Below are 17,966 nucleotides of genomic sequence, written 5' to 3' on the forward strand. Positions count from 1 at the left end.
CCCATATAGTTGACTTCTTCAGATTGGGAACTACCGGGAACTTGACAATGACCATTAGGATGATCATCTCCACAGAAATCACATCTCATGACTTGATGATGTGGTTGTGAATTAGCTTGCAGTGCTTGTAACTGCTGAGGTAACTTAGCCATGCTTTGAGTTAACAGCTCCATTTGTTGAGAAAGAAGCTTGTTTTGAGCAAGTAATGCATCTTGAGCACTAAGTTCATATACCCCTCTCCTCTGTGCTGGAATCCTCCCATGTTGACTTCTCATGTCAGTAGAAGCCATATTTTCTATTACAGCAATGGCTTCCTCAGCAGTCTTAAAAAGTACTGAACCACCAAAGGATGCGTCTAATATCATCTTTGTATGAGGTTGCAAACCATTACAGAAAGTTTGCACTTGCATTTCTAGACTGAATCCATGGCTGGGACACTTTCTCAATAAAGATTTAAATCTTTCCCATGCTTCACAAAGTGGTTCATCCACTCCTTGGACGAAAGTAGCAATGGCAGCCTTCACCTCTGTGCTCTTTGATGGTGGAAAGAAGCGTGCTAGAAATTTATATTCCACATCCTCCCAGCTCGTAAGACTTTGATTAGGTTGTGACTGGAGCCACGCCTTTGCTTTGCCATTAAGAGAGAATGGGAAGAGTCTCATGTATAATGCTTCTTCGTCCTCCCCTTGTACACCCATAGTACCACATAACTCATAGAAGGTGACCAAGTGCGCATGAGGGTCTTCATTGTCCAGGCCAGAAAATTGGTTTGAACTGATGAGCTGGAGCAGAGCAGGCTTCATTTCTGCCAGCTTGTCACTCATAATGGGCCTCACAATGCTTGAGAAATTTCTCGGGCTTGTGTAAGTGATTGAGTCCCCTATGGTTCTCCTTGGAGGTGGTCCTGCGCCAGCCATCCCGTTCACAGAAGAAGAATCAAAAGACTCTATGTCTTGATTGTTGAAAGAAGATGAAGATTCAAAAGCAGCTTGTGCTACTAGAGCTTTTCGTTTCCTAGTGTCACTATTGTTCCTTCTAGCTGCTTTCTCAATCTCAGGATCTACAAGGAGTGGTTCAGATGACACAGTCCTCCTTGTACGGATGTTTCCCTGCATACACTAGAAATCAACCAAACTCCTGCGCCACAAGTTAGCCCAAAAATAAAGATAATAATTACAACAAAATAGAAAATTATACACAAAAAGATAAAGTCTAAAACGGTTAAAAATCACACAAAAGTCTAGTTTAACACGGGTCCCCGGCAACGGCGCCAAAAACTTGTTGAGACTTTGGCAAGTGTACCAAATCGTTCAAGTAATAAAACCGGTAAGACCGGATATCGTTTCCCAAGAGACTCGTGTCCTAGACAATCGTATAATATCTAACTAATTTAGACTAAAGAATGATTCCATGTTTTTGTGGTTTTAGTGCAATTAAATTAAAGAAAAAACATGAAGTGTAAAAATGATCTTTGATAATGCAAACACTTAGGAAATGCAAGATTAGAAATGATATGGAATGGTATTGTTGGGGATATGATTTCACCTACTTCACTCTTATGTATAGAAAATCACTTCCTCTTCATTAATTAGCCAATGTCAATCTTCTAATTTACTCAAACCCAATCCCTTGGTAGAGAGAGCCTAGACTTACTTCTTAAACTCCAATCCCTTGGAAAACCTAACAAGTTCATCTGCTTTAAGAATTGAGATTCAAGACAACCAAAGGTCCTAGTTCTATCCCTAGATACAATTTCCTTTAGGTGTTTAATCCAGTTCTAGATTCACCCAATATTTCCCAATATCAAGCAAACCCTAAAATCATGAAATGGTTGAATCAATCATACAAGCTTTAAGCAAAGGAATTAAACACTAACAATTAATCAAAGAGGCATATAATCATTCAAAACAACTGTAATTTACATAAGAGATCCGTGGTTACATCAATCCCCAACAATAATGAAACTAGCTCTCCATGAATGGAGAGCTTGATCTTACAACAAAGGTGGAAATGGAAGAAGGAGGAGGACCCAAGGATGAAGAAGGGCTGTTCCCACAGCTCCTAGCTCGCCTCTGGACGCTCCAATTGAGAGAATTTGTGTCTGGGATGCCAAAGATGCAAACCCCTTCGCGTTCCAGAACTAAATAAGCTGTTTCTGCCAGATCAGCAAAAGTGGCGCCCGGCGGCCCGACAGACAGGCGCCAGGCGCGTCCTCGGTCAGCATTGTCACGCCCGGCGCCGCATAGGTCAGTAGGCGCCCGGCGTGACTCTCTCCAGCAGCCTGGGTTCTTCATCTTTTCAGCTACTCTTCTCTCTTTTCTTGGGTTTTGGCAATGTTCTTTGGTGGGTAGCTTCTCCCAGCTTCTTTGAATGGGGATTAGCCATCAAAAGGGCTAATTACAACTTATGATGTAATCACTTACAAAAAACAAGAAATTGAGTTAAACAAGACTAGAAGTAAAGGAAGAGTTGACAATTTCCATCAATTTGATGTTGGATAATGAAGTAAAATTGGTCATTATCAGTTATGTAGACTCGTTGGGCCACCCATGTATGATTTCTGTAACGCCCCGGCAACTCACAGGGACCATCGACTGTCCCCACAGATCACCACCAGGCTTTCCAGTGTGCTTTGTCCTCACTCGCACACTTTCCGGGAAAACTTCCCAGAAGGTCACCCATCCCAGAATTGCTCCAGGCTAAGCACGCTTAACCATGGAGTTCTTATGAGTTAGGCTACCGAAAAGCAAATGCATTTTTTTTGGTGATATGAGTAGTCAAATCAATTCCTTTAAGCTATCCTTCAACCGTATAATCCCATACCTATACAGTCTCCAGATCCCTCTCATTCCGGTGTATGTTCGATTCGTCCATGTACCCCTTCCACTCGAAGCTGCCAGGAGCCGCTCCTTGTCTGTGCCCCCTGCACCATGCTTCTTGCACCGGCGTCACTCACCGCCCTCGTCTCCGTGCCCAGGTGTCACATGCCCACCAGCTTCCGCTTGGTTCGTCCTCGAACCACACCGTACTGGGAGAGGCTAGGCTCTGATACCATCTGTAACGCCCCGGCAACTCACAGGGACCATCGACTGCCCCCACAGATCACCACCAGGCTTTCCAGTGTGCTTTGTCCTCACTCGCACACTTTCCGGGAAAACTTCCCAGAAGGTCACCCATCCCAGAATTACTCCAAGCTAAGCACGCTTAACTATGAAGTTCTTATGAGTTAGGCTACCGAAAAGCAAATGCATTTTGGTGATATGAGTAGTCAAATCAATTCCTTTAAGCTATCCTTCAACTGTATAGTCCCATACCTACACAGTCTCCAGATCCCTCTCATTCCGGTGTATGTCCGATTCGTCCATGTACCCCTTCCACCCGAAGCTGCCAGGAGCCGCTCCTTGTCTGTGCCCCCTGCACCATGCTTCTTGCACCGGCGTCACTCCCCGCCCTCGTCTCCGTGCCCGGGTGTCACATGCCCACCAGCTTTTGCTCTGGTTCGTCCTCGAACCACACCGTACTGGGAGAGGCTAGGCTCTGATACCATCTGTAACGCCCCGGCAACTCATAGGGACCATCGACTGCCCCCACAGATCACCACCAGGCTTTCCAGTGTGCTTTGTCCTCACTCGGACACTTTCTGGGAAAACTTCTGATAATGCTAAATTATACCATATTTTAAGCATCATTTTAATGGCAAAATCAACTCCTTTCTAACTTATAACTTGCTTAATCCTCTTGTTTTGTCTTGTTTTCTATATATTTGTGTTTTTGGCTACCTTGATGTACTTTCATCAATAATCCCTTATTTTGTAGCTAAAAATGAGCTTGGAAGAGTCTCCAACAAATTATAGAGCAAACCAAAGCATGCACATGCAGAAACGCTCGTCGCCAGCAAGAGTACGCTCGTCCACGACGTTTAGAGGGGACGCTCGTCCAGAAAAAGACAAGAAAGGACGCTCGTCCAAAAGAGAAGAGAGAACGCTCGCCAGAGAAGTGGACGTTCGTCCAGCAAAGAAACAAGTGGACGCTCGTCCTGAGATAAGTGGGCGCTCGTCCAAGCTAACAGAGAGGACGTTCGTCCCAGGAAGAGGACGCTCGTCCAGAGGAGAGGACGTTCGTCCCAGGCAGTGGACGCTCGTCCAGCCAGGCAGAAGTGGACGCTCGTCCAGCCAGGCAGAGGACGCTCGTCCAAGTTGCAGAGAGGACGCTCGTCCAGCCAGACACGAGGGACGCTCGTCCATGCAGAAGAAACGAGAGGACGCTCGTCCATGCAGAAGAGGACGCTCGTCCCAGAAGCGGGCGCTCGTCCAAGATAAGAGGACGTTCGTCCAGCGAGATAAGAGGACGCTCGTCCACCCAGGACGCTCGTCAGTGGACGCTCGGCAGCGAGAAGTGGACGTTCGTCCACTTTCAGCTTCCAAAGAGTTTCACGCCCGGGCGTGAGAAATGGGGCGCCCGGGCGCGACTTTTCGCCAGTTTTCAATTTTTCCAGAGAGTCTCGCGCCCGGGCGCGACTAACAGAGGGCGCCCGGGCGTGACTTTTACTGATGTGGCAGACAGCTTATTTAACCCAGAAACGCGAAGGGTTTCGGGTCTTTGGTCATTTGGAGGCGCGATTTCACTGAGAGGAGAGCTTGGAGGGCTGCTAGGGTTCGTGGGAACACTCCCTTCTTCCTCTTGGGTTCTCCTTCTTCTTCCATCTTCCATGTTGTAAGCTTTAGGGTTCTCCATGGAAATGGAGAACCAAACCCATCTTGTTGGGATTATTTGTAGCCTTCGAATTCTTATGTAATTGTTGAATGATTTGATTATATATATGCCTTTTTTATCAATTGCTAGTATTCTTGTTTCCAATCTTAAAGCTTGCATGTAATGGGAACGTTCATGGCTTGATTTTGGGGTTTTATGGATTATGGGAACGTAAGATGAAACCCGGAACTGAAATAGGAGTCCTTGTGGGTCATTGATTCTAGGAATGGAAGATGATTCACATGTTGTCTTAGATCCCAATTCTTTAATGCGGGTTTTGCTTGTTAGATTGCCAAGGAATTGGGGTTTGATAAGGAAAACCTAGGCTCTTTCACCTAAGGAATTAGGGCTAGAGTGTTTTAGTGGATTGACTTTAGTAAATTGATAGAGAGGAGACGAAATTGGTTATACACAAGAGTGCATTGGTGAAAACTAGCCTTAACAATGTCATTTCATACCATTTCTAGTCTTTTCCATTTCCAAGTGCCTTCAATACCAAAGTCCAACCTTGTAATTATGTGTGAATTTACATTCCTGCACTTGTTCTGTATATTGATGTTATGTTATTGAGTCTATATGAGTTGTTAATCGCACAATTCTCTAGTATTACGAGTCTCTTGGGAAAACGATACCCGGTCTTACCGGTTTATTACTTGAACGATTCGGTGCACTTGCCGAAATCGAGCCCAACAAGTATTTTTTGAGCTAACAAGTTTTTAGCGCCGTTGCCAAGGATTTGGGGATTGAACCCGAGTCCTAGCAACGGCTAACAAGTTAAATTGGGCCTCATCAACTTCCCAGAAGGTCACCCATCCCAGAATTGCTCCAAGCTAAGCACGCTTAACCATGGAGTTCTTATGGGCTAGGCTAACAAAATGCATTTGCTTTTCGGTAGTGTAACATCCCGATTATATAATAACCAATATTATATAATAAAGACGTTAACATCCAAATATAGAGAACAGTCGGAGTATGACGTGTAATTAAATGTAAAATTACAATCATCCAAATTAAAGGAGTGAAAATTTAAACTTGAACAGTCGAAAGGATTGATCACTACCAGTGTTCAATCAGGAAATTTCTACGAAGACTACTCTGCAACATCAACAACCTCCAGCTCTTGCTCCAAGGGACTCTCCTCGACAACATCTGCTCCCATCTAAGCGGATGATCATCGCCAAAGAATCATACCCAAACAGCACATAACACAAACAATGCAAAGGTGAGCTAGATATATAAAAAAAACATGTTATACATACCGCACATTTATTTCATGCAATCATTCATATATTCATATAAAAGAACAATTAAAGCATACTCATTGATCCATATTTCACACCCTTCCATGATATGTAAACATTCATCCACACATGGTAAACTGACATCACAAGACTTGTTACTTTATACCCCGACTTGTTCCTTTATAGACTGACTCGTCCGGACTAGAATGATTACCGAGCTATGGCGGGTCTTGCACTCGTGGTGGCTTTATGAAACTTGGGCACTCCCACCCTGGCACTACCGCCTTGTGGAACATTAGGCACTACCGCCTGGTGAAACATTAGGCACTACCGCCTGGTGGAACATTAGGCACTACCGCCTGGTGGAACATTAGGCACTCCCGCCTGGTGGAACATTAGGCACTCCCGCCTGGTGGAACATTTGGGCACTCCCGCCCGGCCACAATCACGAGGTTAATCCGTTATTACTCACCTTGGATCATATGGAAGCATCCAAGACTAGGACCTCCTGCTACTCCTCACCACATGTTCAATCCTCTCTACATGAGAAGAAAGACCATTGGAGTTTCAGGATGACCCCCAAAACTGAGCTACCATGTAATCATTCTATACAACCCCAAAACACCACCATGTATCCTCTCCTTGAGGATCATGGAATTACGTCCATGAATCATATTGTTACCGACAATTACCAGATATCCCCATATATTACAGTAAATCCAACATACCTGATAAATTCACATAATTCATTTCATCATATAAATAATTTCCAAATATTGCATGTAATCCAATTCAAGAGAAAAAAACAATTTAAAACTCAACATTTTCAAATCACCAAAACGGACGAGCACTGTTCACTGGGAACAGTGAACGAACGTTCACTGGAAGTACACGGACGAACGCTCACTGGACGAACACGGACGAACGCTCAAACTGGACGAACGCGGACGAACGCTCACTCTGGACGAAAACGGACGAACGCTCAAACTGGACGAATACGGACGAACGCTCATTCTGGACGAAAACGAACGAACGCTCAAACTGGACGAACACGGACGAACGCTCATTCTGGACGAAAACGGACGAACGCTCAGTTTGGACGAATGGACGAACGCTCGCAGGTGAAATCAAGGACGAACGCTCTCTCACACTCACTCAAAGGCCGAACGCTCGATCGAACCATTTAGACGAACGTTCACAAGTTGAAGTCATGGACGAACGCTCTGAAGTCATGGACGAACGCTCACTCACAAAAGCAGGCCGAACGCTTAACTGAGAACCAAGGGCCGAACGCTTGATAGAGTAATTTGGACGAACGTCCAATGTGGCCCAATACGGACGAACGTCCAATTTGAGTCAAATTGGACGAACGCGCTCCGCAGCATCGCGCGCTCAGGCGCGAGAGATGCAGAATGCAGAATTCTGCAGAATGCAGAATTCTGCAGATTTGAGGTCATAACCTCTCTTACCATTTTCAACCCTTTTTAAATAACTTCTAACACCCTTAATTCATGTTTTATACCAGATTGAACTTACCTAATTGATTATAATCGTTCCTTATTCAATTCTTAAGGGATTCATACTCCAATTCAACCATAAAACACCAATTTTCACAACTTAGATACCCAAAATCCAATTCTACCACTTTACACCTATTTTGATCAATTTGATGGCTCTAACAAGTCATAATACAGTGGGTGAAACTGTTCCAAATGCTCAATAACACTCTAGACCCCAAATACTCAAAATCACTACCTCACTTCCTCTCCAAAAGACTAAAAAGCTATGAAATTCCAATTTCCTTCAATTCCAAAAACATACAAGATTACATACAGGAATCAACACATCAATTTCAATCCAACCATACATACAACCACAATTTTCCAGCATTCTACTCATGCAACCACTATCAACATCCAGAAAATCCAACTCCCCCTTACCTCTTGAAGACCTCCTAGCAAATCTTGAACCAATCTTTGCACTGTGTTCCTCTTCCCTCTGCTGTTCCAGTCCTCTGTTACAATGCCAGCTCTCCCTTTCCAGATTTTGCAGCAAGCCTATTGCTCCTCCAGATGCAGCACCGAACACCCCTCTCAGAGATATGGCCGCAAGAATTCTATTCTTCCCGAAGTTCAGAACCAACCCCCATGAATCCATGGCTTCTTACTTTTAAGGGAAAACAAATAAATTGGACCCTCCACTGCTGGAAGAACCACAACCGTTCCCTTCTACTCCTTGGTGCAGTGTCCATTAACGAAGGAGATGATGGTGTCTCCCTTAGTGGCTGAAGCACTCCAAAGTGGGAAGACCCACTACCCATTTTGATGCTGCCGAAAGAATGGAGCCCCCACCACTTACAGTTGTATCATCTGCTGTTAGGTAGCCGCCCCTCCCTCTTCCAGAAACGTGTAGCCACCCACCTGAGGCCCACCTCCACCACAATTCTTTTCCAAAGAATATACGGTCCTTACAGGTAGCCTAACTCATAAGAACTCCATAGTTAAGCGTGCTTAGCTTGGAGTAATTCTGGGATGGGTGACCTTCTGGGAAGTTTTCCCGAAAAGTGTGCGAGTGAGGACAAAGCACACTGGAAAGCCTGGTGGTGATCTGTGGGGGCAGTCGATGGTCCCTGTGAGTTGTCGGGGCGTTACAATTTCAATGTTAGTATTTGATTACCATGCTTGATGCTTGCTTTGGTTTGGCCACCCATGCATGATTTGTGGTTCTTAAGGTGTTGAAAAATGTCATTTGGACTTATACTTGAAATTGAGTGCCTAGCTGAGGTTGTATCTAAGGATAAAACATAATTCATTAGTAATCTTAAGAATCTTTGAACTTAATGCATGATTGTTTGTTGAGGATTTAAGTAATCGAAACTTGATAAATTATCATAAGCTCAAAGTCATTAGGAATATAATTTGAGTATTATTGTGAGTTGATTATGAAATTGAAATTGAAATGTTTGTAAATGCATAGAATAAAATGAATGAAATCCAATCTTTACAATTATATGTACTCTATGTTAAATTTTTTATGGACACCAACTATGCAAGAGTTTCTTTGTGTTTTTATTACCTATTTGAGTTGTGAATTGCAAGAGTTACCATGTGTTACACAAGTCCATGTGGAGAGAACAATATTTATTATTTTTTACATGTAATTCGGACAATTGTGGTTTTGTCTTAAGAATAACTTACAAGCAGGAATATGAGAATGTGTTTTGTTTATGATTTTTTTTTTGAAAGTATATTAAAACTTTTATATTTAGACTTTGAATTTGAATTTGTATATATACCTAATTTAATTATGTTGTTTTGGATTTGTCGACGTAAATAGAGAATATGATACTTTTTTGAAGAATAAGGTTTGGTTTGGGTGAAAAAAATGTTTTATTCATTTTGAAGTTGACATTGTTATTCGTTTGAATTTAGGATATGATTACATTGATTTGAAATTTGAAGATTGGTTGTGAAATAAAAAAAACTAGCATATTCTGTAACTTGGAATATGATTAGTTTGATACTATAAACCAATTTGATCTATGACTTGTGGAAATTATGTAAGATATACTCTGTTCACATGCATATGAAATTGATGTTAAAATAAATGTAACGTTTAAATAGAAATGTACGGGCTAGAAGGTGGCAAAGTTATGTAGGAAATTGAAATATTGTTTTTATGTGAAACATGAGTTTTGATTATTAATCAATATAAGCTAGAAGCATTTTATTTATAATAAAACGTATAAAATAATTTTATGTTAGAATTTAAGTTATATTGGAATGGTTGAGACCAATTTTTAGTATATTTGTTCAAACGATAAAATCTAGGTCAAGTGAAAATCTATATAAGACAACTCTCTTTCTTTTCATAAGAATTTTTATTTCAAATGATAAATTTGATCTAAAATAAAAATATCAACAGTACGAGTCTCTTATGATAATAATAATATGAAATAAAATTACTTTTTTTTTAAAGTACTCCATAAAATTACTTTTTTTTAATGAGACTCAATTTAAAAGGCCAAAATTTATAAAATACCTATTGAATCTCTTTGTTCTTAATTTAGTGACATTGTAAACCCAACTTGACAACATCATAATAAAGCAGATTTTAGACGAGTATTTAATTATATATTTAATTGAAAGGATTTTTAACCAAAAGTTCAAACAAATGTATTTAAGGAAACCCTAAGCATTTATGCCCCTTTTGCATTTACATCTCAACCTTCTACAATTACCTTTCTCTCACCCTTTTATTTGCATCGATAATACGTTTCAGCCTTTTGTCCAGTAGCAGTTTCAACGCTTTCGCTCCAACGCTTATTCGCCAAAAATTGTCAGACTCAGAGGCATACATTATTGCCTTGCAAAGGTGTGTTCATCTTTTTGTTCAAAAACACGTAACGGACGTTCTCCAATGTCCCCACCACGCATTCATTGCCTTCAATGTGCACTCATCTTATTATAAGATTTTACTCATTTATGCAATTTAATTAGTGGACTTTCTCACAATTAATAATCCACTCTTTCAATATTTTAACCTAGTCAATCCGACAACTCTAGGTTTTATCTCAAACCACTAACAACCTTAGACACTTTCCCACCATGGAAGCATACTTCTGCAATGTTTGGATATCCGTTTCCAACAACACAAACAGAGTTTTACACATTAAGGAAGTATTTTACTAAAACTAAAATTACATTTAATAGAAAATTTTGAATTATTCCTTTGTATAATTATGTTAAATAGAAGATTTAATAAATTAAAGTGACCCTATTCACTTTAACAGGATTGTCCTTTGTTAAAATGGTGAATGTGAATGTGAATGTGATTGTGAACATGGAACATAGCCCACCTAACCAGAAGTCAGTAGCAATACTGTCCCAGTTTTATTACAAAAGTAGAAACATAAAAAACGTGACTTTTACTGGTCTGACAATGCGCAAAGCATCAACTTGAATTAAAATAACCTTCCCAACTGCTTTCATTAAGTACATTTTATATTAAAGTCCATGCATTAATTTTATTTTAATGGCTAACCTCATGGAAAAAGATAAAGAAATAATTTTGTTGTGTGAACATTAAATTTACTAACTTTATTTTCTTCGACTTTGATCGGATGCATAAATGTATAATTATTAAACTTTGCAGACCCAGCCTGCACAATAAAACTTCCTCAGTAAGACACAGGAAACAAAGGTTTTTAGCCAATGAAACCAGATAAACACAGAGGCTCTTTTACCAAGGTGACCCATTTGTCTTACTCTTGGACTGTACATATTGGTTAGTTACACGTGTTTCTTTTCTCACAGTTCCATTGATATATATTTCTGTGGGCAGGGAAGGGTGAGAATGAAAATTGAATCATTCAAGATCAAGATGTTAAATTTCTTGACCAAAAGGGAGAAAGCTTGCAAGGCAGAACATCCTTTGGACCTTAAGGAAGCCTTTTCCAAGTTTGCGAGAGGAGGGAGCCAAATGAACAAGGATCAGCTTCTTCGGTTCATTGTGGAGCACCAGGGAGATAATATCAGCGGCGAAGAGGATTTGGATAAAATAGTTGAGAGTTTTTTAGTAGCACGGAGTTGTAGTTCTAGCTCTAGAACTAGATCTGCAAGATTTCCTGATGTGTACAGTAAACAAGGGTTAACTCTCAATGACTTCGTCGATTTTCTGCTTCTGCATGATTTCAATGCCGCCTTGAATGACAAGGTTTGCTCTTTCTTCAAGATGCCAACATTTTGTTTCCTACTTTATTAATTATTTGCACAATGCTAAAGTCTACCTTGTCTTGTCTTGCTTTGTTTATTTTCTGGTTTCTACGTATCTTTATTGAGTTTCATTTACATGTAATAATAATGTCAACATTGTCGTTCAATGATAGATTACAGTATATGGAGAGTTTGTCTGTTTTCTGTGTATTGATAGTGTAACAGTCTTTACACTGACTGTGTATGAAAAATTAACTCGGGTGATACCAAAGACTAGACAAACATAGATTGACAAGTGGAAATTTTTTTGCCATATATAATATAACTTGCTTGATTGCAGAAAATTGTCTGGTCACGGGAAAGTGTTTGGAGCACAGAAATTTTGCTGAACACAGAAACGTGTGCTTATTCAAAAAAATTCTTAAATCACAAAAGTTTATAGCAACATATGTTCTTTGTTTCATATGGTATCTTTTATTGTCAATATCTGTAGTTTGCATTGGACTTTATAAATGGGTTTGTAAATTTTAACCTTTCCTGACAATTAATAAGAAATCACATGTGTTTCCAGGTTCATCATGATATGAATGCTCCCATGTCACATTATTTTATGTATACGGGACATAATTCCTATCTGACTGGGAATCAATTTACTAGTGAGAGCAGTGACGAGCCAATTATTGAGGCTTTGAAACAGGGTGTACGAGTAATTGAACTAGATTTATGGCCATCTAAATCTTCAACTAAAGATGGCATTAAAGTGGTTCATGGAAGGTACTCGCTGGTTATTAAAACCATATCTAGTGAGAGTTCTTAGCAGAGGAAAAAAAGGAATAAGTAGTTCGTCTTATAGAGTTGGATGATTGTTTTCTTACGTATATTTTTCATCAATGCAGGACTTTTACCACTCCAGTCGCCGTACGCACATGTCTAAAATCCATAAAGAAATATGCATTTTATAAATCAGATTACCCAGTAATTCTTACTTTGGAAGACCACCTAAAACCAAAACATCAGGATAAATTTGCAGAAGTAAGCACTCATTGTCAATTACCCTCTAAATAAGAAAAAAAAAACTAGGGATCTAGACCATTTTTTATTGCTTTTTTTCTCTATTCATGCAGATGGCATTTGAAATATTTGGAGAAATGCTTTATTGTCCCCAAACAGAGTCTTTGACAGAATTCCCCTCACCAGAATCGTTGAAAAAACGGATAATTATATCAACCAAACCACCAAAGGAATTGCAGCAATCTGATAGTATCAGCAAAAGCAAAGCTGGGCCAAATGAATGTGAAACCCCTGACGAAGAATTTTGGGGACTGGAATTGTCAGATTCTGTGTCTAAACCAACTGAGGACAAGGTGAGTGAAAAAATACTTTCATCACTTTTAACCAAGGTGTAGTAAAAGTAGAAAAATAAAATTATATATGCTAAACCAAAGGTGAAATTTCAATTGTTAGTCCTTTGAATTCACGTTCTCTGGTTTGACAGGGGAATGCACGTGATGCAGATCAGGAAAATATAAACACAAGCAATAACATTCCAAACAAACAAGGTGTATTGCGATACAAACACTTGATCACAATCCATGGTGGGAAAACAAAAGGTTCCATCAAGGATCAACTAAAAGATGATACTAAAGTTAAACGGCTGAGTTTGAGTGAGAAGAAACTAAAAAGTGCTTCTGAGTCTCATGGAGCCGACCTTATTAGGTACCTATCAAACTTATTTGAGCGTTACCAGTAGCTGAAGAGATTATCAGCAGTTCTATACTTGACAATACCCATGGCACACTTACACACGGTTTGATAGAAATTGTTGTCCTTTCCAGGTTCACACAGAAAAATATCCTCAGGGTTTATCCTAAAGGAGAACGTGTCAAATCCTCAAATTTCAGGCCACATTTAGGGTGGATGTATGGAGCTCAGATGGTTGCATTCAATATGCAGGTTGGAAATTCATGATAGATCTAGAAAGCAAAGTCTCAGATAAAATTCTGTCTCAGCACATTTTAATTTGATATCATGGTGCTAGTGCTATACAATATGCATGCTGAAGTATTATCGTGTGATTGTTATAGAAAATGTGTCAAGGAGTAGTCTTTTTACCTAAAAGTTTAAGCTCTTGGGTTAAAGGCAGAGTCTTTATCCAAATATACTAGAAAGATCGGGAATATAAACCTTTCCGACATTAACACTTGTTGTCTTATGACAGGGGCATGGAAAATCACTCCGGTTGATGCAGGGAATGTTCAGAGCAAATGGAGGGTGTGGTTATGTTAAAAAGCCTGAATTTATAATCCGAACACTTCCACATGACGAGGTGTTTGATCCTAAAAAACAACTGCCAGTGAAGGAGATCTTAAGAGTAAGCACATGCCTATTCACTTTGCTAAAAGGAAATTGAGTTGTTTCATAACATTCGCATATTTTCATATTCAACAACAGGTAAAAGTCTACAAAGGAGATGGTTGGAATTTAGATTTCAGTCCAACACACTTTGATCGATTCTCTCCACCAGACTTTTACACAAAGGTCAGTTGCACAATTATTTGATAGATTTGGAGCACTGTTGTTGCAAACTAAGGTGAACCTAATACCATAAATGATCTTTTACCATCAAATTCAATGCTAGTTTTTCATAATTGAATATTGATCTTGACTACTCTTACTTATAACAAAGTCGACAAAAACATCAAAATGGTGCAATTTTTACTTCAAAATTACCAAAATGGTGTAATTTTGAAGTTGTACCACTTTGATACTCTACTCAACTAAAAAAAAATTATAACAAACTGAAGTCGTGTCGATTTGATACATTTAATTTATATACAATACACTGAAGTTGTACTAAGGTGACTCGACTTCAATTTATATTACAATACACTGAAGTCGTATCAAGTTAACATGACTTTAGTTTATATCACAATACACTGAAGTTGTGTTATTTTGGTACAACTTTAGTTTATATCATAATACACTAAAGTCGTATCAAATTGACACAACTTTAGTTTATATTACAATACATTCAAACCATACCAAGTTGACAAGACTTCAATTCATATCACAATACACTGAAGTCTTTCAATTTATATCACAATACATTGAAGTCGTACCAAACTGACATAACTTCACACAAGACGGGACTTAAATTGTACCAAAATGACATGACTTTTATAAAATGAAGTCGTGCCAGACTTCAAAATTACACCATTTTGATAATTTTGAAGTCAAAATTGCATCATTTTGGTGCTTCTGCCTAACAAAGTGTCAATGTTTGAACAAATTGTTGGACAGGTGTGCATTGTTGGAGTGCCAGCTGATTGTGTGAAGAAGAAAACAAAAGTAAATATGGACACATGGTATCCTGTTTGGGATGAAGAGTTTAAATTCGAATTGAGGGTTCCTGAGCTTGCTTTACTTCGGATAGAAGTGAAGGACAAAGATAAGGGAAAAGATGACTTTGCAGGACAAACTTGTTTGCCAGTATCAGAGCTCAGGCAGGGATTCCGGTCAGCCCCTCTGTTTGACCCCAAGGGAAAGAAATTGAAATCTGTGAAACTTCTAATGCGCTTCAAGATTGAAACTTTAAATAACTCGTCGATATCACTCATTTAAATATTTTGTATTGTTTTAAAACGCAATCCATGGAAAGAACCTTTAATCAGCTAGAAACAGTAGCAAATTTTAGGCAAATTTGTCAATGTTCAACATCACATGGTTCAGTGTTTGTAGTTTATACAGTTAATCAATGAATTATAGCAGGTTTCTAACTTATTTGTAGCTGTTTTTCATCAAATACTCAATCTCGCAAAAATAAACCAGACCCATGCGTTGTGTTGCATGAATTTGTTTGTAGTGATTTTTTTTCATAATATTATATATATATATATATATATATATATATATATATATATATATATATATATATATATATATATATATTATATTTAATTTGAAATATTTGATATTTTTTGAATTGAAATTTGGTTGAATATTTACCTATATCATATATAATATATGTAGTTCAGATTTTTTAAAATAAAATGAAAAAATAAATATTAGATAAATAATTAAAAAATTCATTTTGAAGTTGAAGTTTAAATTTATGTTATATGCATTGTTATGATCAATATAATAATTGCTTAAAAACTATATTTACAGCTATAGTACATAATTATTATATTAATATATATTTTTATTATGATGTATAACATGTTTTTGAAAAAAACAAAATATTCTAATTTTGAAATTTATGAATTAAAAGTCTTAAAATAAATTATATTTATGTAAATTAAAACTATTATGATCTCACTTGTTGATGTATACGTTTTTTATATATTTCAGCTTCAACTAAATATACATATATTTTTCAAATACTAACGGTTTATTATGATTTTATAGTATTTATAATTAAAAACCCGCGAAGAATGATTGTGACCAGGTTTTGTGGAGTAACATATTAGAAGCTGTCATTGTTACAATAAATATTACTAATTAATTTAATTCTCTATTAAGGATAAATTTGATTAAATAAAATCAAGTTATTCAAATCTCCTTAACATATAGATACGATGTTTTATTATACATAATATGTTATCTTCACTAATACAAAAGTATTATTTTATTGTTCATATATAGTTATAAATTATAATTACAGAGAAAATTGTAAACTTTTTTTTTAATTATACATTTTTTTTCAATAGTTCAAGTCTCTTTTAAATAAAAAAGGTGGAGTTATTTTCTAAAAATATATGGTTTACATGTATTAATTTCAAATATAATATATTAAAAATTTAAATAATACGTATTAAAGCTTAGACATTTAAAAACATTTATCCTGCTAACAAGTTAAAGTGTATACATTTATAACAAGTTACTCTGAGCATTAACTATAACAAATAATCTGTTAAATATTAATAAATTTAAGTTGTTTACTGGTTAAACATTATTAAGAATATAAATATCCATTGAACTGAGTAAACATAACAAAATTAAGAGATATTTAAAGAAAAATATAACACAAACTTGATTAGAAGTGTTATGATATCTTAGATAATTAACTTATAATTATTAGTGTTAAATCTTCCTATTATAAATCTTTTAAAAAATCAAACAAAAAAGTTAGACAGTTTAGATCTTAACAAGTGACTTAGTAAAATATCAGACGCATAAGAAAATCATCTAAAAAATAAATATTTGCTTTATATTTTGAGAAACTAAATTATAACATTGTAATATTTGTATTTAGTTTGCATAGACTTTGTACTTTTCTATTAAAAATGGTCTATTATTTATAAACTAACTTATAACTCACAACTATTATCAATAAATAATGTAAATATAAATATTTGTTTTGAATTTTTTATATGAAGAGACGATTCTATCGGTTTATAAAATAATTAAGTTTTGAAACTTCAAAATTGAATGGTGTAATAAATTGTATTGATGTGTATAGAGATTGATTATTTGTGTATGTTGAATATTATTAAAACAAATTTTTAGTTGTGATACTGTGTGTTCTTGAGTTGTAATCTTTATATTTAATTTAATAGTATGTAACTGATACTTTTACTTTTAATCTAGAATAAAATGTATATATAAATCATTTTAGGTTCTTGTTGTAAAAGGTTCAGAGAGAAAGAGGATTTTTAATGAATTTAAAATACTTTTAATGTATTAAAATGTTGTTTCAGTGTGCCTGAAACAAAAAGAAGAGCTTTTTGATTAGTTAAAAGCTCATTTTAATTAGTTAATTTCACTTAAAAGCCTTTTAATTTATTATACGTTTTAATGTTTCAATTTGCTTGAAATAAAAAGAAGAGTATTTTGATTAGTTAAAAGAACACTTTAATTAAATGATTTCACTCAAGCCTTCTAATTTACTGTATGTTTTAATCTATAAACTTTAATTTATTAAAACCACTAAAGACAACTCTTTTAATTATTTTAATGAATTAAAATCGTATTTGTTTTTAATTTTGAATTTGTGTTAGAATGAAAACTGCATATATCATGTAACTTGTAATTAGTCGTCTGAACCATAAGCTTTTATTGGGACCCCATCTAATTCCTATATTTGACCAAACGATGCTACTGAAAAGCACTTCTCTTCAACCTCCATTAAAATTTCTGACCACGACATGGCTCCTAAGCAATCAAACATCATGCAATGCATAATTGCGACCTAAAATGCTACATAAAAATAAATGTTTTTGACCAAAGAAATAGGATAGAAATAAATTACAAAGAAAAT

The 17,966-nt window shown here is 36.9% G+C and overlaps 1 protein-coding gene across 1 annotated transcript; it reads left to right on the plus strand.

Annotated features, from left to right (window-relative positions):
- The first annotated feature begins 11,141 nt into the window (after positions 1-11,141).
- LOC108327843 (phosphoinositide phospholipase C 6) lies at positions 11,142-15,487 on the plus strand. Its single transcript, XM_017561568.2, has 10 exons — positions 11,142-11,242; positions 11,337-11,708; positions 12,279-12,481; positions 12,604-12,739; positions 12,832-13,071; positions 13,203-13,423; positions 13,543-13,660; positions 13,926-14,078; positions 14,159-14,245; positions 15,008-15,487. Exons 1-10 carry the CDS (start codon positions 11,207-11,209, stop codon positions 15,326-15,328), a joined length of 1,887 nt encoding a protein of 628 aa, XP_017417057.1. The 5' UTR covers positions 11,142-11,206; the 3' UTR covers positions 15,329-15,487.
- Positions 15,488-17,966: the final 2,479 nt, after the last annotated feature.

This window comes from Vigna angularis, chromosome 2, assembly GCF_016808095.1.
Source record: "Vigna angularis cultivar LongXiaoDou No.4 chromosome 2, ASM1680809v1, whole genome shotgun sequence".
Taxonomy (NCBI): domain Eukaryota; kingdom Viridiplantae; phylum Streptophyta; class Magnoliopsida; order Fabales; family Fabaceae; genus Vigna; species Vigna angularis.

Excerpts from the sequence above, each read along its gene's own strand:
- LOC108327843 (XM_017561568.2), top strand. The coding sequence starts at position 11,207 with ATGAAACCAGATAAACACAGAGGCTCTTTTACCAAG. Across the intron at positions 12,740-12,831 it reads ATCAGGATAAATTTGCAGAA|ATGGCATTTGAAATATTTGG; the intron begins GTAAGCACTCAT and ends CTATTCATGCAG. Across the intron at positions 14,079-14,158 it reads CAGTGAAGGAGATCTTAAGA|GTAAAAGTCTACAAAGGAGA; the intron begins GTAAGCACATGC and ends ATTCAACAACAG.